We start from the raw sequence: 18936 nt of genomic DNA, 5'->3' as shown, positions 1-18936 counted from the left end.
TCCTGCCACCAGTGACCCCCCCCCCAGGGATCCCCATTTGGGACCTTCCTGCCACCCAGTGACACCCCCCCCACCCTGGGACCCCCTGTTGTCCAAGGACCCCCCCCAGGGATCCCCATTTGGGACCTTCCTGCCACCCAGTGACACCCCCCCCACCCTGGGACCCCCTGTTGTCCAAGGACCCCCCCCAGGGATCCCCATTTGGGACCCCCCTGCCACCCAGTGACAGCCCCCCCCCCAACCTGGGACCCCCCCCTGCTGCACGGGGATCCCTATCTGAGACCCCCCTGCACCCCTGAAGCAGGGCGGGGAGATTTGGACCCCCCTCCCAACAGGGGGACCCCCCCAGGGACCCCCCTGCTGCACGGGGACCCCCCCCCAGGGAACCCCCCACCACCCAGTAACACCCCCCCCCCCCAGGGCCCCCCCCCGCCGCCCAGTGACACCCCCAGACCCCCCCTGGGCCCTCCAGAGCCCCCCAGGGCTGCCCCCCCCACCCTGGGACCACTCTGCTGCCCAGGGGACCCCCTCGGGACCCCCATCTGGGATCCCCGCTACCCAGTCACCCCCCCGCTGCCCAGGGACCCCCATTCAGAGCCCCCCGCCGCACAGTGACCCCCCCAGATCCCCCCCGGCACCCCCCCCCACCCAGGGGCACCCGCAGTGACACCACCCCCCCCCCCGCTGCCCAGGAACCCCCCCCCTTGAGCCCCCCCCACCCCGAGCCGCGTGAGCCCCCCAGGCCCCCCCCCCCCCTCCGGGGCTGTGGCCCCCCCCGCGTGGACACCCCCCCCCTCCCCCCCAAAGCATTAATAAAGGGAGGAAGCGGCTGGAGGAGTCCACGGTGTTGCGGCGGGGGGGGGGTCCAAGGGGGGGGGCGGAAAATGGGGGGTGCAAAGGGGGGGTGTGGGGGAGTCTACGGGGGGGAGCAAGGGGGGGTGTAAAGGGGGGTGCAATGGGGAGGTGAGTGGGCAATGGGGGGTGCAGGGGGGCTGCAAAGGGGGGGGTGCAAGGGGGGGGACCTCCCCAAGATGGCGGCGATCACCCCCCAACATGGCGACGACGACCTCCCCAAGATGGCGTCCCCCCTATTCCCCGCCCTCCCCAAGATGGCGCCCCCTGTTCCCCGCCCTCCCCAATGGAGGCTCCGCCTCCTTCCCGCCCCTCGGAAACCGGAAGTGGCGTCACGGCGCTTCCGGCCCGGCCCCTCTGCCCGCTCTCTCTTCCCAAGATGTCGGCGGCCGCGCCGACCACGCCGTTCGTGGGGCTCAGCCCCGGGGCGCGGGACCCCGGCGCGCCCCCCCGCCGCCGCCGCCCCCGCGGGCCCCGCAACCGGAAGAAGGGCTGGAAGTGCTGGGCCGGCCCCGAGGCGCGCCTGGGCCGCGAGATCGGCGACTTCCTGGAGGACGTGGCCCTGCAGCAGCGGGCCGCGGGGGTGAGGGGGGGCTGAGGGCCGCGGGGGGGGCCCGAGGGGCGCGGGGGGGGGCCGGGGAGTGCGGGGGGGGGGGGGGGGGGGCTTGAGGTGATATGGGGGGGGTGAGGAGGCGGTGAGGGGCGGGGGGGGGCCCTGAGGTTCGGGGGGGGGGCTGAGGTTTGGGGGGGCCATGAGGTTTTGGGAGGGGGCCTGAACTTCGGGGGGACCCTGAGATTTATTTGGGGGGCCTGGAGATTTTGGGGGGGGGCCCTGAGGTTGGGAGGGCCATGAGGTTTTGGGGGAGGGGGCCTGAAGTTCGGGGGGGCCCCTGAGGTTCAGGGGGGGGCTGAGGTTTGGGGGGGGGCCTGAAGGGAGGAGCTTGAGGGTTGGGGGGGGGGCTTGAAATGTGGGGGGGGCCTGAGGTTGCGAGGGGGTGCTTGAGGTTTGGGGGGGAGTCCTAAGTTCAGGGGGGTCTCAAGTTCGGGGGAGGCAGCCCTGAGGTTTTTGTATGTTAGGTCTTGGGGGGTCCTTGAGTATGGGGGGGGTTTTGAGGTTTGGGGGGGTCCTGAGGTTCGGGGGCTGGGCCTTGAGGTTTTGGGGGGGGTCCCTGAAGCTTAGGGGGGTCCTTGAGTTTTGGGGGATTCCACGAGGTTCGAGGTGGTTCCTTGAGGTTTGGGGGGGGGGTTCCCTGAGGGTCTGGGGGGGTTCCCTGAGGGTTTGGGGGGGTTCCCTGAGGGGTTTGGGGGGGTCCCTGAGATTCGGGGGAGTCCCTGATGTTGCCCCCCCCCCCCCCCAGAGGGCTGATCGCCGAGCAGCCGGACGAGGGGCTCTTCTTCGTGGACACGGGCAATGCGGAGAAGGGTGAGTGGGGGGGGGGTTTGGCGGGGGGGAGGGGGGACACCCCCCCACGAGGGAGCCGTGGGCCCCCCCACATTCCCTCAGCGTTTGGGGGTGCCCCCCCCGTGTCCCCCCCCCCCCAGACCGGCAGCTGAACGCGGGCCGGGAGAAGCCCCTCCACGCCGACCTCGTCCTGCAGCCCGACTCCAAGGTTCCGCCGCCCAAAAAGTGAGGGGGGGGGGGGCGCGATGGGCGCGGGGGGGGCGCTTTGGGGACCCCCCCGCTGACCCCCCCGCCTCCCCCCGCAGCATCCTGGCCTACCAGGTCCCCAACGGGCGGAAGGAGGCGCGGCGGCGGCAGTTTTGGGAGCGGCAGGCGGAGCGGGGGGTGCTGCCCCCCCCCGAGAGGCGGCTGCGGGCCCGGCTGCAGCGAAGTGGGGGGGCGGCGGCGGGGCCCCCCCCGCGGAAGGTGGTGGAAAAGGGGCGCTCGACCCCGAGAGGGGCTTCTACGACATCTGGGCGGCTGATAGTAAGAGAAAGGGGGGGGTGGGGGGGCGGGGGGGTCACTGTGTGTGTCCCCCCCCCCCGTGGAGGGGGTCGGGGGGGGCTAGGGGTGACGGGGGGGGGGGGTCCCACTGTCCCCTCAGACCCCCTGGAGCAGGCGCTGGCGGGGCAGGACGCCTGGTTCCTGCAGCAGACCAAGAAGCAGCGGGTGAAGGTGAGCTCGGGGGGGGGGCACACGGATTTGGGGGGGGGACACCCCCCCGCGGAGCCCCTCACCCACCCCTTCCCCCCCCCCCCGCAGCGCCCGGAGCGGCTGCGGGTGAAGCCGTCGCCCGTCCCCAGCCCGTGGAGGTGATCGCTGCCGGCGGCTCCTACAACCCCACCTTCGAGGACCACCAGGTTTGGGGGGGGGTGGGGGGCACCGAGGGGGGGTCCCCCCATTTTAGGGGTGCCAACACCCCCCCCCACCACCACCATTCCCCCCCACCCCAAAAAAGGCGCTGCTGCTGCGGGCGCACGAGGCGGAGGTGAGGAAGAAGAGGGCGGAGGACAGGGTGGAGAAGCAGCTGCAGCTCCCCGCCGGCGCCGAGCTCCCCACCGCGGTGAGACCCCCCCCACCCAGCGCAGGGACCCCCCACCCATTTTTGAGGGTGGGGGGCCTGCTGCTGACCCCCCCCCCCGCTGCGTAGGAGACGGCTTTCCAGGAGCAGTGCGAGGGGCTGCTGGAGGAATCGGGGGACGAAGGCGACGCGCCGGAGCCCGCGGCCGCCCCGAAGACGGCGGTGCGGTGCGAGAAGAAGACGGAGCGGCAAGCGGCGGCGCGAGAAGGAAGCGCGGGCGCTGGTGGGGGGCCGCGCGGGGTGTTTTTTTGGGGGGGGGGGGGGTCACCCCCTGCGGCGGGGCGCTGACGCGGTGCCGCGCAGGCGACGCGGCAGCGGGAGGAGAAGGCGCAGCGGCAGCGGCGGCAGCAGCTGTTCGGGCTGCGGCGGGCTGGCTGCGGGCGCAGGTGACGCAGTGGGAAGCGGAGCTGCGGCGGCGGCGGGAAGCGCGGGAGGCCAAGCGGCGGCGGGAGGAGGCCGTGCCGCGGCGCCTGGGCCGGCTCAGGTGAGGCGGGGGGGCGGGGGGGGGGGGTCGCAGTGTCCCCCCCCCACCCCCTGAGCCCCCCTCGCTGACCCCCCCACCCTGCAGGTACGAGGAGCCCAGCCTGGAGGTGCAGCTGAGCGGGGAGCTGGCTGAGTCCCTGCGCAGGCTGAAGGTGGGTGACCCCCCCCCCCCCCAAAAAAAAAGTGGGTGACTGCCTCCAAAAGTGGGTGACCCCCCCAAAAAAAAGTGGGTGACTGCCTTCAAAAGCGGGTGACCCCCCCAAAAAAAAGTGGGTGACTGCCTCCAAAACCGGGTGACCCCCCCCAAAGATCAGTGATTCCTCTCCAAAGGTGGGTACCCCCCCCTAAAGATGGGTACCCCCCCCCAAAGATGAGTGATCCCTGGGTACCCCCCCCCTAAAGATGGGTGCCCCCCCCAAAGATGAGTGATCCCTGGGTACCCCCCCCAAAGATGGGTACCCCCCCCAAAGATGAGTGATCCCTGGGTACCCCCCCAAAGATGGGTACCCCCCCCCTAAAGATGGGTACCCCCCAAAGATGAGTGATGCCTCTCCGAAGGTGGGTACCCCCCCCCAAAGATGGGTGACCCCCCGAAAGTGAGTGACCCCCCCCAAAGATGGGTGATCCCCCCCCCCGAAGGTGGGTATCCCCCCCTAAAGATGAGTATCCCCCCCGAAAGTGGGTGACCCCCCCCGAAAGATGGGTGATCCCCCCCCGAAGGTGGGTGAACACTTCTGAAGGTGGGTGACCCCCCCCCTCAAAACTGGCTGGCCCCCCTCTGAAGGTGGGTGAACCCCCCCCAAAGATGGGTGACCCACTTCTGAAGGTGGGTGACCCCCCTCCGAAGGTGGGTGAACCCACCCCAAAGATGGGTGACCCCCCCTCTGAAGGGTGGTGACCCCCCCAAGTTGGGTGACCCCCTTCTGAAGGGCAGTGACCCCCCCCCAAGCTGGGTGACCCACCCCAAAAAATGGGTGATACCCCTCTGAAGGGTTGTGACCCCCCCCCGAGGTGGGTGATCCTCCTCTGAAGGGTGGTGACCCCCCCCAAAGATGGGTCACACCCCTTTGAAGCTGGGTGACACCCCCCAAACATGGGTGATCCCCCCCCAAAGCTGGGTGACCCCCCCGAAGCTGGGTGACCCCCCCCGAAGGCGGGTGACCCCCCCCCCGACGCTGGGTGCTCCTGGGGGGGTCTCGGGGGTGGGGGTGCCGGCGCCCCAATGATGAGCCCCATCCTTGCGCTATGAGGATTCGCAGCCCCCCCCCTAACGGCGGGGCTGGGAATGTGAAGGGCTCTCCGGGGGTCCCGGGACCCTCGCCGCGTGGGTGAGGCCCTGGGTGCTGAAGGGTGCCGGCAGCCCCCCCGCTGGGGAGGGGGCTCGGTGGGGGCGCGGGTGGCCCCCCCCCACCGTGACCCCCCCCCATTTCTTCCAGCCCGAGGGCAGCGTCCTGCGCGACCGCTTTCAAGAGCCTGCAGAAGCGCAGCCTGATCGAGCCGCGGGAGAGGGCCAAGTGAGTGGGGGGGTGCTCAAGGGGGGGGGTCAGGGCGCCCCACACATTGGGGGCAGCCCAGGGGGCGCCGCCCCACATTTCGGGGGGGGGGGGGCATAGGTTTTTGACCCCCTTTTCCTGCCAGGTTCAAGAGGAGATATCGGGTGAAATACGTGGAGAAGAGAGCGTTCCGGGAAGTGACGTGAGCGGGGCGGCCGGGGGGGGGGGCCGTGGGGGCTGGACCCCCCCCGGCGCTCCCCCCACCCCACCATGCATCCCAATAAAACCCCTTTGGCGGCAGCGCCGTGTGCGGGGGTTTGGCTGGGGGGGCAGCTGGGGGGCTGGGGGGGGGCAGCTCTGTGCCCCCCCCCGGGGGGGTCGCGGCAGATGGCGCCCGGCTCAGGCCCTTTCCCTTCATTCCCGCTCTCGGAGAGCGGATTAGAGGCTGCAAATCCGATGGGGGGGGGGCTCCGTGCCACGCTCGGGGCCGGGGGGGTCACCCAGTGCCGCCCCCCAACCCAGCGCTCAGTCCTCAGCGCCTTTATTGAGAATTTTTGGGGGGCTCTGCCCCCCCCAGCTTCTCTATATAAAATAAATAACCCCCAAGCGCCTTTATTGACATTTGGGGGGGGCTCTGCCCCACCCTTCTTCTCTAAAAAATAAATAACCCCCCAACCCAGCCCTCAGGGCCTTCATTGACATTTTAGGGGGGGCTCTGCCCCCCCCCCAGCTCCTTTATATAAAATAAATATAAAATAAATAACCCCCCAAGCACCTTTACTGACATTTTGGGGGGGGCTCTGCCCCCCCTTGCTTCTCTGTATAAATAAATAACCCCCCCAACCCAGCCCTCAGGGCCTTTATTGACATTGCCCCCCCAGCTCCTTTATATAAAATAAATATAAAATAAATAACCCCCCAAACGCCTTTATTGACATTTTGGGGGGGCTCTGCCCCCGCCCAGCTTCTCTATATAAAATAAATAACCCCCCCAAGTACTTTATTGACATTTTAGGGGGGGCTCTGCCCCCACCCAGCTCCTTTATACAAAATAAATATAAAATAAATAACCCCCCAAGCGCCTTTATTGACATTTTGGGGGGGCTCTGCCCCCCTTGCTTCTCTGTATAAAATAAATAACCCCCCCAACCCAGCGCTCAGCCCTCAGCGCCTTTATTGAGAATTTGGGGGGGCTTTGCCCCCCCCCCCAGCTTCTCTATATAAAATAAATAACCCCCCCAAGTACTTTATTGACATTTTTAGGGGGTGCTCTGCCCCCCCAGCTCCTTTATATAAAATAAATATAAAATAAATAACCCCCAATTACCTTTATTGACATTTTGGGGGGGGCTCTGCCCCCACCCTGCTTCTCTAAAAAATATATAACCCCCCCAACCCAGCCCTCAGGGCCTTCATTGACATTTTAGGGGGTGCTCTGCCCCCCCAGCTCCTTTATATAAAATAAATATAAAATAAATAACCCCCAAGCACCTTTACTGACATTTTGGGGGGGCTCTGCCCCCCCCCAGCTCCTTTATATAAAATAAATATAAAATAAATAACCCCCCAAGCACCTTTACTGACATTTTGGGGGGGGCTCTGCCCCCCCAGCTCCTTTATATAAAATAAATATAAAATAAATAACCCCCCAAGCACCTTTACTGACATTTTGGGGGGTGCTCTGCCCCCCCAGCTCCTTTATATAAAATAAATATAAAATAAATAACCCCCCAAGCACCTTTACTGACATTTTGGGGGGGGCTCTGCCCCCCCTTGCTTCTCTGTATAAAATAAATAACCCCCCCAACCCAGCCCTCAGGGCCTTTATTAACATTTTAGGGGGGGCTCTGCCCCCCCAGCTCCTTTATATAAAATAAATAACCCCCAAACGCCTTTATTGACATTTGGGGGGGGCTCTGCCCCCCCCAGCTTCTCTATATAAATAAATAACCCCCCAAGTACTTTATTGACATTTTTAGGGGGGGCTCTGCCCCCCCCAGCTCCTTTATATAAAATAAATATAAAATAAATAACCCCCCAAGCGCCTTTACTGACATTTTGGGGGGGGCTCTGCCCCCCTTGCTTCTCTGTATAAAATAAATAACCCCCCCAACCCAGCGCTCAGCCCTCAGCGCCTTTATTGAGAATTTGGGGGGGCTTTGCCCCCCCCCCAGCTTCTCTATATAAAATAAATAACCCCCCCAAGTGCCTTATTGACATTTTTGGGGGTCTCTGCCCCCCCCCAGCTTCTCTATATAAAATAAATAACCCCCCCAAGTACTTTATTGACATTTTAGGGGGGCTCTGCCCCCCCCCAGCTCCTTTATATAAAATAAATATAAAATAAATAACCCCCCAAGCGCCTTTATTGACATTTTGGGGGGGCTCTGCCCCCCCCAGCTTCTCTATATAAAATAAATAACCCCCCCAACCTGGCGCTCAGCCCTCAGCGCCTTATTCAGATTTTTGGGGGGGCTCTGCCCCCCCCCAGCTCCTCTATAAAATAAATAACCCCCCCAACCCAGCACTCAGCGCCTTTATTGACATTTTTGGGGGGGGGGCTCTGCCCCCCTCAGCTTCTCTATATAAAATAAATACCCCCCCACCCCCCCCCATTTCCCCCCAGCGCGGGGGGGGGCGCGGGTCGTGGCCCCCCCCCCCCACTCCCCCGCTTGCACCATGGTGAAGACGTCGATGGCCGCCGCGGGGCGGGGGGCACCCCGGTGGATTTTTTTTTTGGGGGGGGGTAGCACCGTGTGTGTCCCCCCCCCAGCAATACGGGGGGGGCTCAGACGTAAGCGGACTCGCTGGACTGCGTCCGGCCGAGCCGCGGGCGCGGGGGTCGGCGGCGCCGGGTCCTTTTTGCGGCCCTCCCCCAGCGACTTGCGGCGCGCAACCGAGGCGCCGCGGACGGCGGCCTTGACCTTGCGCCAGCCCAGGTGGTTGAGCTCGGCCAGGTTGAGGAGGACGCAGACGCCGCTGACGGCGAACATGAAGACCAAGAAGACGGTTTTCTCGGTGGGCCGCGAGACGTAGCACTCCACCCTCCTTGACGCAAGGGTAGCGGTCGCATTCGAAAATGGCCGCCACGTTGAAACCGTAGAGGAAATACTGCCCGGCTAAAAAACCGATCTCCAGCGCGTTACGGAAAACCACCTGGATGACGTAGAAGCGGGAGATGCCCTCGTGGCGTTTGGTTTTGGGGGGACGGGGCGGCGGGGGGGCCGGGGAGCTGCCCGACCTGCGAGCGGTCGGGGGGGGTCCGTGAAGCCCCCGTCGAGGCCGGGTTTGGGTTTCTTGGCGTCGCGGTCGAGCGGCGGCGGGTAGAGGAAGGAGTAGCGGCGCTCGCGTTGCTTGGCCGACTGGTGGACGGAGTAGGTGATGAAGCAGAGGCTCGGGTGCAAACCAGTATGATCTGGAAGACCCAGTACCGATGTGGGAGATGGGGAAGGCCTTGTCGTAGCAGGCCTGGTTGCAGCCCGGCTGGAGGGTGTTGCACATGAACATGGTCTGCTCGTCCTCGTAGACCGTCTCGCCCACGATGGCCACGATCAGGATGCGGAAGATGACCACCACCGTCAGCAGGATCCTGCGCCGAGGGAGGGAGGGAGGTGCGGCCACCCAGAGTGGGGACACGGGTCCTGCCTGCACCCGCATACGGGGCTTGGGCCTGGAGACCGGGGTCCTACCTGGATACATGGGTCCCACCAGGACCCAGACACATGGGTTGGGCCTGGACACGTGGGTTGGACCTGGAAACATGGGTCCCCACCTGGACACATGGGTTGGACATGGGAACGTGGGTGGAACCTGGAGACCTGGGTCCCACCTGGACCTGGACACATGGGTTGGACCCGGACACGTGGGTTGGACCTGGAAACATGGGTCCCACCTGGACACATGGGTTGGACATGGGAACGTGGGTGGAACCTGGAGACCTGGGTCCCACCTGGACCTGGACACATGGGTTGGACCCGGACACGTGGGTTGGACCTGGAAACATGGGTCCCACCTGGACACATGGGTTGGACATGGGAACGTGGGTGGAACCTGGAGACCTGGGTCCCACCTGGACCTGGACACATGGGTTGGACCCGGACACAGTGGGTTGGACCTGGAAACATGGGTCCCACCTGGACACATGGGTTGGACATGGGAACGTGGGTGGAACCTGGAGACCTGGGTCCCACCTGGACCTGGACACATGGGTTGGACCCGGACACGTGGGTTGGACCTTGAGACCTGGGTCCCACCTGCATACATGGGTCCCATCTGGACCCGGACACGTGGGTTGGACCTGGACACGTGGGTTGGACCTGGAGACCTGGGTCCTACCTGGACCCAGACAACGTGGGTTGGACAGGGACACGTGGGTTGGACCTGGAGACCTGGGTCCTACCTGGATACATGGGTCCTACCTGGACCCAGACACGTGGGTTGGACCTGGAAACATGGGTCCTACCTGGACCCAGACACGTGGGTTGGACCTGGAAACATGGGTCCTACCTGGACCCAGACACATGGGTTAGACCTGGGTCCTACTTGGACCTGGGCACGTGGGTTAGACCTGGAGACCTGGGTCCTACCTGGAGACCTGGGTTCTACCTGGACCCAGACACATGGGTTGGACCCAGACATGTGGGTTGGACCTGAACACGTGGGTCCCACCTGGACCTGGAGATGTGGGTTGGACTTGGAGACCTGGGTCCTACCTGGACCCAGACACGTGGATTGCACTTGGAGACCTAGGTCCTACTTGGACCTGGACACATGGGTTGGACCCAGACATGTGGGTTGGACCTGGAGATGTGGGTTGGACCTGGAGACCTGGGCCCTACCTGGACCCAGACAGGTGGGTTGGACCTGGACACGTGGGTCCTACCTGGATCCAGACACATGGGTAGGACCTGGAGACCTGGGTTCTCACCTGAACCTGGATATGTGAGTTGGACATGGAAACACGGGTGGGACTAGGACACGTGGGTCCCTCTTGGACCCAGACAAGAGGGTTGGACCTGGCCACGTGGGTCCCACCTGGACATGTGGGTCCTATGTGGACACCATGATACGTAGGTCCCACCTGGACATGTGGGTCCTACACAGACCCAGACATGGGGTTCCTACCTGGCCACATGGGTCCTACGTGGACCCCAACGTGTGGGTCTGGCGAGGAGCTGGCCCCCCAGGCCCCACCCAGGCACGTGGGACCTCCCACCCGCACACATGGCACCCCCGGGGTCCCCCCTGGCCCCGCCTGCCCCCCATGTCACCACCCCGACCCTGACCCAGGGCCGCGGGCGCCCCTCGACACTGGTGCCACGCGGCTGTGCCCAGCGTGGGGACCCCCCGGGGGGCAGCCTGGGGGACACGGGGGGCAGATTTTGGGGACATGGGGGCAGGTTTGGGGACACAGGGGGACAGGTTTGGGGACACAGGGGCAGAGTTTGGGGACATGAGGGGCAGGTTTGGGGACGGGGGGCAGTTTTGGGGACACAGGGGGCAGTTTTGGGGACGGGGGCAGATTTGGGGACCCGGGGGGCAGATTTTCGGGATGGGGGGCAGATTTTGGGGACACGGGGGGCAGCTTTGGAGGCACAGGGCAGATCTGGGGACCCGGGAGCAGATTTGGGGACACGGGGGTAGGTTGGGGGACATGGGGGGAAGCTTTGGGGACACAGGGGCAGATTTTGGGGACATGGGGGGCAGGTTTGGGGGCATGGGGGCAGCTTTAGGGACGGGGGGCAGTTTTGGGGACAGGGGGGCAGCTTTGGGGACATAGGGGGCAGGTTTGGGGACCTGGGGGGCAGATTTGGGGGACACGGGGGGCAGTTTTGGGGCCATGGGGCAGGTGGTGGGGACCCAGGGGCAGATTTGGGGGACACGCAGGGACCCCCTCCCGTGTTCCCCCGGGCCCAAACCCACGCGGGAAGGAGCCCCCCGGGCCGTGCCCGTCCCCGCGGTGTCCCCAGTGTCACCTACTGGGTGACAGCGGGGGGGGTCACAGCTGGGGGGGGGGGGTCACACGGGGGGTGGTCACGGGGGGCGTAACAACAGGGGGGGGTCACGGGGGGAGGTAACAGCAGGGGGGGTCACAGCCGCTTCGGGGAGGGGGGGGGGGCCGCGCCGTGGGGCCCCGCTGTCACCCCGCGGGTGGCTCCCCCGCCCCCCCCGCCCAGCTGCGGCCCCGGGGGGGTCCCGAGGGGGTGTCCCCGTGGGGGGGTCCCCGGGGGGGGGGGTCTCACCTGCCGATCATGGTGGAGTGCTGCTGCACCGCCGCCTCCAGCAGCCGCTCCAGGATGGTCCATTCGCCCATGGCGGCGGGAGCGGGGGGCGCCGGGCCGGGACCCCCCCCAGCCCCGCCGGGACCCCCCCCCGCCCCGCCGGGACCCCCCCCGCCCCGCCGGGACCCCTCCCGGCTCAGCGCCGCCGCCCCCCCATCCCCGGCCCCGCCGCCGCCCGGGAGAGCCCAGCGCGGCCCCGGCTCTGCGCGGGCACGGGGCGGCGGGAGCGCGCCGGGGGGGGCGGGCACTGGGGGGACTGGGGGAGGCGCTGGTTGTACTGGGGAGGCGCTGGTTATACTGGGGGGATGCGCTGGTTATACTGGTGTGACACACAGGTTATACTGGGGAGGCACTGGTTATACTGGGGGGATGCGCTGCTTATACTGGGGGATGCGCTGGTTATACTGGGGGGGCACTGGCCGTACTGGGGGGGTCCCTGGCCACCCCAGGGCAGCACTGGCCGTACTGGGGGATGCCCGGCTCATACTGGGGGGACACTGGCCATACTGGGGGGGGCACTGGCCATACTGGGGGACGCCCGGCTCATACTGGGGGGGCACTGGCGCGGCCCGCAGCGCGGGGCGGGGCTCGGGGCGGAGCCTCCTGCACCCCCCGCCCCCCCCGCAGCCGCCGCCGCCATGGCCGAGCCGCTCCGCGTCTCCGTGCTCTACTGGTACCGGTCCGGGGTGGGTTCCTGTGTCCGGGGGGGGGTCTTTGTGTCCAGGGGGGGGTCTTTGTGTCCAGGGGGGAGTCTCCGTGGCCGGGGTGGGGCCCTGTTCCCGGGGAGGGGTTGTCCCTGTGCTCGTGGGGGGGAGGTCCCTGTGCCCCGGGGTGGGGGGGGGATGTGTCCGAGGGGAGGTCTCTGTGCCCGGGGGGGGGGGTCCCTGTGTCCGACGGGGGGTCCCTATGCCCGTTGGGGGGGTCCCTGTGTCCGAGGGGGGGTCTCTATGCCCGTTGGGGGGGTCTCTGTGCCCGGGGGGGGGGGGGTCTCCTTGTGCTCGGGGGGGGAGGGCCTGTGCCTGGGGAGGGTCCCGGTGCCTCTGAGGGGTCCTTGTGCTCAGGGAGGGGGGGGTCCTTTTACCGGGGGGGGTCCCTGTGTCCGAGGGGGGGTCCCTATGCCCGGGGGGGGGTCTCTGTGCCCGGGGAGGGGGTCGCTGTGTGCGACGGGGGGGTCCCTATGCCCGGGGGGGGGGGGGGGTCCCTGTGTCTGAAGGGGGGTCCCTGTGCTCAGGGTGGGGGGTCCTTGTTCTCGGGGAGGGGGTCCCTGTGTCCGAGGGGGGGGGGCGGGGTCCTTGTGCTCAGGGTGGGGGTTCCTTGTGCTCTGGGTGGGGGTCCTTGTGCCCTGGGGGGGGTCCCTGTGCCCGGGGGGTGGTCCCTGTGTCCAGGAGGGGGGGTCCCCTTCGCAGGGGTCCCCATCCCTCTGACCGCCCCCCTCCCCCTGACAGCGGAGCCTGAGGCTACCGCCCCAAGGTAAGCCATGTGTCCCCCCCCCCGCGAGGGGCTGCCCCCCAAAACGAGCCCGGCGGTGCCCCCCTCCCCTTCTGCCCCCCTCGTGAGGGGCTCCCCCCCCCCAAAACGGGCCCGGGGGTGACGACCCCCCCCCCCCCCTATATTTCAGTACCAACAGCTCAAGCATGAGCTGGAGCGGCGCTTCCCAGGCGCGCTGGAGGTGGTGAGTTGAGGGGGCCGGGGCGGGGGGGGCCGAGGAAGGGCCGGCAGGGCCCGAGGTGACCCCCCCACCCCGTGTGTCCCCCCCCAGAGCGGCCAGGGGACGCCGGAGGTGACGGGATGGTTTGAAGTGACGGTGGGCGGACGCCTGGTCCACTCCAAGAAGGTGGGGGCCCCCTCCCTGCTGTACCCCCCCCCCTCTTTGGCATAGCCCCCCCCCCCCCCTCGGGGTTGGCCGCAGCCGCTTCTCCCTTCCCCCAGAACGGCGACGGTTTCGTCGACACCGACGCCAAGCTCCGAAAGATCATGGCCGCCATCAAAGCCCTCCTGCCGTAGGCGCCCCGCCGCGACACCCCTAACGAAGGTGCCGCCATGACACCGCCACGACGCCGCCACGACGCCATGACACCGCCACGACGCCGCCACGACGCCATGACACCGCCACGACGCCGCCACAAGGCCGCCATGACGCCACGAGGCCGCCATGACGCTGCCACGACGCCGCCCGCCGCCCTCGCGCCGGCCCCCGAGCGCTCCATGACGGGAACCGCCAAAACGTCCGCCGACACCGGGCCGTTCCCCGACGCCGCGCGCGACGCCAGCACGAGGGCGGCCGTCGAGCTTCGTGCGTCCCCCCCCGCCCCGGTCCCCTTTCCCTCCGCACTCACCGCCGCCGCCACCGCTCGTTACGTTCGGCCAGGCCGAGCTTTGTCGCGGTTCCGTTTTGCCTCCCTCGCTAATTGGCGCAGGGAGCTTTCGCCGAGCCTGCCGGGTTGAAAAATAAATAGAGATTAAAAAAAAAAAAAGGGGTTTAAACCCGGTGAAATCATACCGTTTAATTTAATTAATTTAATTTAATTAATCATACTGTTTAATTTATTTTTTTAATTCTTTAATTTTTTTTAATTTTTTTTAATTCTTTTTTTTATATTCTTTTTTTTAATTCTTTTTAATTCTTTTTTTTAATTTTTTTAATTCCTTGGGGTTTTTTAATTTTTTTATATTCTTTCTTTTTTTTAATTCTTTTTTTTAATTCTTTTTTTTTAATTCTTTTTTTTAATTCTTTTTTTTTAATTCTTTGGGGTTTTTTAATTCTTTTTTTTATATTCTTTTTTTTAATTCTTTTTAATTCTTTCTTTTTTTAATTCTTTTTTAATTCTTTTTTTTAATTCTTTGGGGGTTTTTAATTTTTTTATATTCTTTCTTTTTTTTAATTCTTTTTAATTCTTTTTTTTAATTCTTTTTTTTAATTCTTTGGGTTTTTTTAATTCTTTTTTTTATATTCTTTTTTTTAATTCTTTTTAATTCTTTTTTTTAATTCTTTTTTAATTCTTTTTTTTAATTCTTTGGGGTTTTTTAATTTTTTTATATTCTTTCTTTTTTTAATCCTTTTTAATTCTTTTTATTCTTTTTTTTAATTCTTTTTTTTTAATTCTTTAAGGGTTTTTAATTCTTTTTTTTTTAAATTATTTTCCCCCTCGTCCCCCACCCCTCGGTGCCCTCGGTAACTCCCTCACGGCTTGGCGGCTTGTCTGGAATAAAGTTGTGGCAAATCCGAGCTGGGTTTGGGTTATTTTTTGGTGTTTTTGGTGGCGGACGCGTGCCCTCTGCTGACCGCGGAGGACGTGAGGTGAGGTTTCTCCCCCATTTCTCCCCTCGCGTGGTTTATTTTCCCCTCAACGTTGGTAACGCCAAGCGTGGATTAAAAATGGGATTTAAAGGTTTAAAAATGTCTTGGCGAGCATTGCTGGGGTGAAACGCTACCTCGAAGGCGCACTGAGGGGAAGCGGGGCCTGGGCGCCGCCTCTCTGAGGGGCCCTTCTCCCTCGCTCGTCCCGCCGAGGCCGCTCAACGCGGGGGAAACCGGTTTGGCTTCCACCGACGGCTCGCCCGGAGGTGGGAACGGGGGGGTTTGGGGGGGGGGGGGGGGGAAACGGGGCCTCGAGGCCGCCTCAAGCGGGCCGTGGGCCCTGCGGCGGGTCACAAGATGGCGGCGGCTCGCCTCACCTCAGCCGACCCCCCCGCCCCGCCGCCGCGGTGCATGACGGGAAACGAGCCGCCGCCGGGAGCCCGCCATTTTCTGCCGGGAAAGGCGGGAAGGGAGCGAGAGCAGCGGCTAGAGGGGATCTTCCCCCACCCCACCTCCGCTCCCCCGCCGTTCCCCCTCAACGGCTCCAGCGCTGCCGCCGGCCGGGGACGCAGGTAATGGCGGCGGGGGCCCGGGGCCCGGTAATGGCGGCCCGGGAGGGGGGGGGGGGGGGGCAGCCCGGCGCCGAGGTCGTCTGAGGAGAACGCTACTCCCCAGTCCCGCCTTCCGTCCGCCGCTGGCCGCTGATTGGCTAGGAGGCCGAGAGGCGATAAGCCGAGAGGCGATAGGCCGAGAGGCGCGTCAGTCTAGGCGGGAGACAGGCTCAGCGGCGCCTCCCCACTGCTTGCAGGGTACGAGTCGATTGGCTGCGCGCCGCCAGCCAATCAGCTGGGTGGTTGCGGCGGGGGAGGGAGGGGCACGCGCTGGGAGTTGTAGTCCGACGGCGCTGAGGGGACGGCGGGGGCTTCTCCCCCGGCTCGGTGAGGCCATGGGGGCCCGCCGGGACCCGGCCCGGAGCCCTCTCCCCACCCTGAAACCGGCGAGGGGCGGCCGCGCCGCAGCAACGGGCCGGGGTCCAGCGCTAGCAACCGGCCGCCCCTCCCCGCCCGACGGCCGTTAACGGCTGCGGCCTCACCCTTCCCTCCCCGGCCCAGCAACCGACGCCGGCCTTCTCCCCGCCCCCCCCCCCATCGGTAGGCTGTGACCGTCCGGTATGGCCCGCACCAAGCAGACGGCTCGGAAATCCACCGGCGGCAAGGCACCGCGCAAGCAGCTGGCCACCAAGGCGGCGCGGAAGAGCGCGCCCTCGACGGGGGGCGTGAAGAAACCACACCGCTACAGGTACGGCGGGGGGGGGGGGCGGCCGGCTGCGGGCCCCGCTTGGCAGCGCCCGAGGGCAGCGTCTGACCGGTTTCTGACTGGTTTGTGACTGGTTTGAAGGCCCCGGAGCGGCGCCTGGCCGGTTTGTGACTGGTTTGAAGGCCCCAGAGCGGTGCCTGGCCGGTTTGTGACTGGTTTGAAGGCCCCAGAGCGGTGCCTGACTGGTTTGTGACTGGTTTGAAGGCCCCAGAGCGGTTTCTGACCGGTTTGTGACTGGTTTGAAGGCCCCAGAGCGGTGCCTGACTGGTTTCCGACTGGTTTGAAGGCCCCAGAGCGGTTTCTGACCGGTTTGTGACTGGTTTGAAGGCCCCAGAGCGGTTTCTGACCGGTTTGTGACTGGTTTGAAGGCCCCAGAGCGGTTTCTGACCGGTTTGTGACTGGTTTGAAGGCCCCAGAGCGGTTTCTGACCGGTTTGTGACTGGTTTGAAGGCCCCAGAGCGGTTTCTGACCGGTTTGTGACTGGTTTGAAGGCCCCAGAGCGGTTTCTGACCGGTTTGTGACTGGTTTGAAGGCCCCAGAGCGGTGCCTGACCGGTTTTTGACTGGTTTGAAGGCGCCAGAGCGGCGCCTGACCGGTTTCTGACTGGTTTGAAGGCACCAGAGCGGTGCTTGACCGGTTTCTGACTGGTTTGAAGGCGCCAGAGCGGCGCCTGACCGGTTTGTGACTGGTTTGAAGGCCCCAGAGCGGCGCCTGACCGGTTTCTGACTGGTTTGAAGGCGCCAGAGCGGCGCCTGACCGGTTTGTGACTGGTTTGAAGGCCCCAGAGCGGTGCCTGACCGGTTTCCGACTGGTTTGAAGGCCCCAGAGCGGTTTCTGACTGGTTTCCGACTGGTTTGAAGGCGCCAGAGCGGTTTCTGACTGGTTTCCGACTGGTTTGAAGGCGCCAGAGCGGTTTCTGACCGGTTTGTGACTGGTTTGAAGGCCCCAGAGCGATTTCTGACCGGTTTGTGACTGGTTTGAAGGCCCCAGAGCGGTGCCTGACCGGTTTGTGACTGATTTGAAGGCCCCAGAGCGGTTTCTGACTGGTTTCCGACTGGTTTGAAGGCGCCAGAGCGGTTTCTGACTGGTTTCCGACTGGTTTGAAGGCGCCAGAGCGGTTTCTGACCGGTTTGTGACTGGTTTGAAGGCCCCAGAGCGATTTCTGACCGGTTTGTGACTGGTTTGAAGGCCCCAGAGCGGTGCCTGACCGGTTTGTGACTGATTTGAAGGCCCCAGAGCGGTTTCTGACTGGTTTGTGACTGGTTTGAAGGCCCCAGAGCGGTGCCTGACCAGTTTCTGACTGGTTTGAAGGCGCCAGAGCGGTGCCTGACTGGTTTCTGACTGGTTTGAAGGCGCCAGAGCCGTGCCTGACTGGTTTCTGACTGGTTTGAAGGCGCCAGAGCCGTGCTTGACCGGTTTCCGACTGGTTTGAAGGCGCCAGAGCGGTGCCTGACCGGTTTCTGACTGGTTTGAAGGCGCCAGAGCCGTGCCTGACTGGTTTCTGACTGGTTTGAAGGCGCCAGAGCCGTGCTTGACCGGTTTCCGACTGGTTTGAAGGCGCCAGAGCGGTGCCTGACCGGTTTGTGACTGGTTTGAAGGCCCCAGAGCGGTTTCTGACCGGTTTGTGACTGGTTTGAAGGCGCCAGAGCGGTGCCTGACCGGTTTCTGACTGGTTTGAAGGCCCCAGAGTTGTGCCTGACTGGTTTGTGACTGGTTTGAAAGCCCAAGAGTGGTTTCTGACCGGTTTCCAACTGGTTTGAAGGTGCCAGAGCGGTTTCTGACTGGTTTGTGACTGGTTTGAAGGCCCCAGAGCGGTTTCTGACTGGTTTGTGACTGGTTTGAAGGCCCCAGAGCGGTTTCTGACTGGTTTCCGACTGGTTTGAAGGCCCCAGAGCGGTTTCTGACTGGTTTGAATGCCCAAGATCGGTTTCTAACTGGTTTGAACTGGTGGGATCCGGCGTAGGCCCGGCACGGTGGCCCTGCGGGAGATCCGGCGGTACCAGAAGTCGACGGAGCTGCTGATCCGCAAGCTGCCCTTCCAGCGCCTGGTCCGTGAGATCGCGCAGGACTTCAAGACCGACCTGCGCTTCCAGAGCGCTGCCATCGGGGCTCTGCAGGTGAGACCCCCCCCCCCTCCCCGCCATCCCCCAGTCCCTCGCAGCGCTGGGGGATACTGGGGCTGCCCAACCCCCCCCGCCTCGCCACCGTTAACGCCCGCTCCGTTCAACCCCGCGGCTCTGTCCCGGCAGGAGGCCAGCGAAGCGTACCTGGTGGGCCTTTTCGAAGACACCAACCTCTGCGCCATCCACGCCAAGAGGGTCACCATCATGCCCAAGGACATCCAGCTGGCGCGGCGCATCCGCGGCGAGCGGGCGTAGGGCGGCGGGCGAGACTCGGGGCTTGGGGGGGGGGGCACACCGATGAGGAAAAGGGGGTGGTTTTTTTTCGGGGGGGGGGGGGGGTTGTTTCTCCTGCTCCCGCGCGTTGCGAGAGCCGGACCGACGCACGGCTTTCCAAGACTTTTTTTTGGATTATTTTTTTCCTCCCCCCCCCCCCCCCATTTTTGTACACATTTTGGGTTTTTTTCCATCTCTGATCTGCAAAAAAAATATCTACAAGTTGGGGGGGTGGGGGGAAACTTTTTGAAGTCAGTTTTCTACGCGACCCTCGTGGATTATTGGGGCGTGAGA

At 64.3% G+C, this 18936-nt stretch overlaps 3 protein-coding genes and 1 pseudogene across 3 annotated transcripts; 3 read left to right on the top strand and 1 right to left on the bottom strand.

Moving 5' to 3' along the window:
* The first annotated feature begins 1231 nt into the window (after window positions 1–1231).
* Window positions 1232–5594, top strand: LOC142365428 (ribosome biogenesis protein NOP53-like). The gene is given in 17 exon segments (XM_075446208.1): window positions 1232–1434; window positions 2211–2275; window positions 2395–2479; window positions 2560–2735; window positions 2738–2779; window positions 2898–2968; window positions 3056–3097; window positions 3100–3153; window positions 3252–3356; window positions 3444–3566; window positions 3568–3597; window positions 3678–3746; window positions 3749–3858; window positions 3943–4009; window positions 5294–5320; window positions 5322–5371; window positions 5496–5594. Coding segments are annotated over 17 exon segments (1380 nt in total). The 3' UTR covers window positions 5557–5594.
* A 2451-nt stretch (window positions 5595–8045) lies between these two features.
* Window positions 8046–11725, bottom strand: LOC142365429 (gap junction delta-2 protein-like; annotated as a pseudogene).
* Window positions 11726–12246: 521 nt separating this feature from the next.
* LOC142365435 (selenoprotein W-like) lies at window positions 12247–14128 on the top strand. Its single transcript, XM_075446214.1, has 5 exons — window positions 12247–12304; window positions 13077–13101; window positions 13250–13303; window positions 13391–13465; window positions 13561–14128. The coding sequence occupies exons 1-5, from the start codon at window positions 12270–12272 to the stop codon at window positions 13633–13635; spliced, it is 264 nt and encodes an 87-aa protein (XP_075302329.1). The 5' UTR covers window positions 12247–12269; the 3' UTR covers window positions 13636–14128.
* Window positions 14129–15339: 1211 nt separating this feature from the next.
* LOC142365433 (histone H3.3A) lies at window positions 15340–18666 on the top strand. Its single transcript, XM_075446213.1, has 4 exons — window positions 15340–15501; window positions 16042–16228; window positions 18210–18363; window positions 18496–18666. The coding sequence occupies exons 2-4, from the start codon at window positions 16101–16103 to the stop codon at window positions 18622–18624; spliced, it is 411 nt and encodes a 136-aa protein (XP_075302328.1). The 5' UTR covers window positions 15340–15501; window positions 16042–16100; the 3' UTR covers window positions 18625–18666.
* Window positions 18667–18936: the final 270 nt, after the last annotated feature.

Source organism: Opisthocomus hoazin, chromosome 39 (assembly GCF_030867145.1).
Source record: "Opisthocomus hoazin isolate bOpiHoa1 chromosome 39, bOpiHoa1.hap1, whole genome shotgun sequence".
In the NCBI taxonomy this organism is placed as follows: Eukaryota; Metazoa; Chordata; class Aves; order Opisthocomiformes; family Opisthocomidae; genus Opisthocomus; species Opisthocomus hoazin.
The sequence above is the reverse complement of the archived record's forward strand: the minus strand, read 5'-3'. Positions and strand labels throughout refer to the sequence as shown.

Coding starts and splice junctions, on each gene's coding strand:
- LOC142365433 (XM_075446213.1), top strand. CDS start 16,101: ATGGCCCGCACCAAGCAGACGGCTCGGAAATCCACCGGCGGCAAGGCA. Junction 16,229..18,209: donor AAGAAACCACACCGCTACAG/GTACGGCGGGGG, acceptor GATCCGGCGTAG/GCCCGGCACGGTGGCCCTGC. Junction 18,364..18,495: donor CTGCCATCGGGGCTCTGCAG/GTGAGACCCCCC, acceptor CTGTCCCGGCAG/GAGGCCAGCGAAGCGTACCT.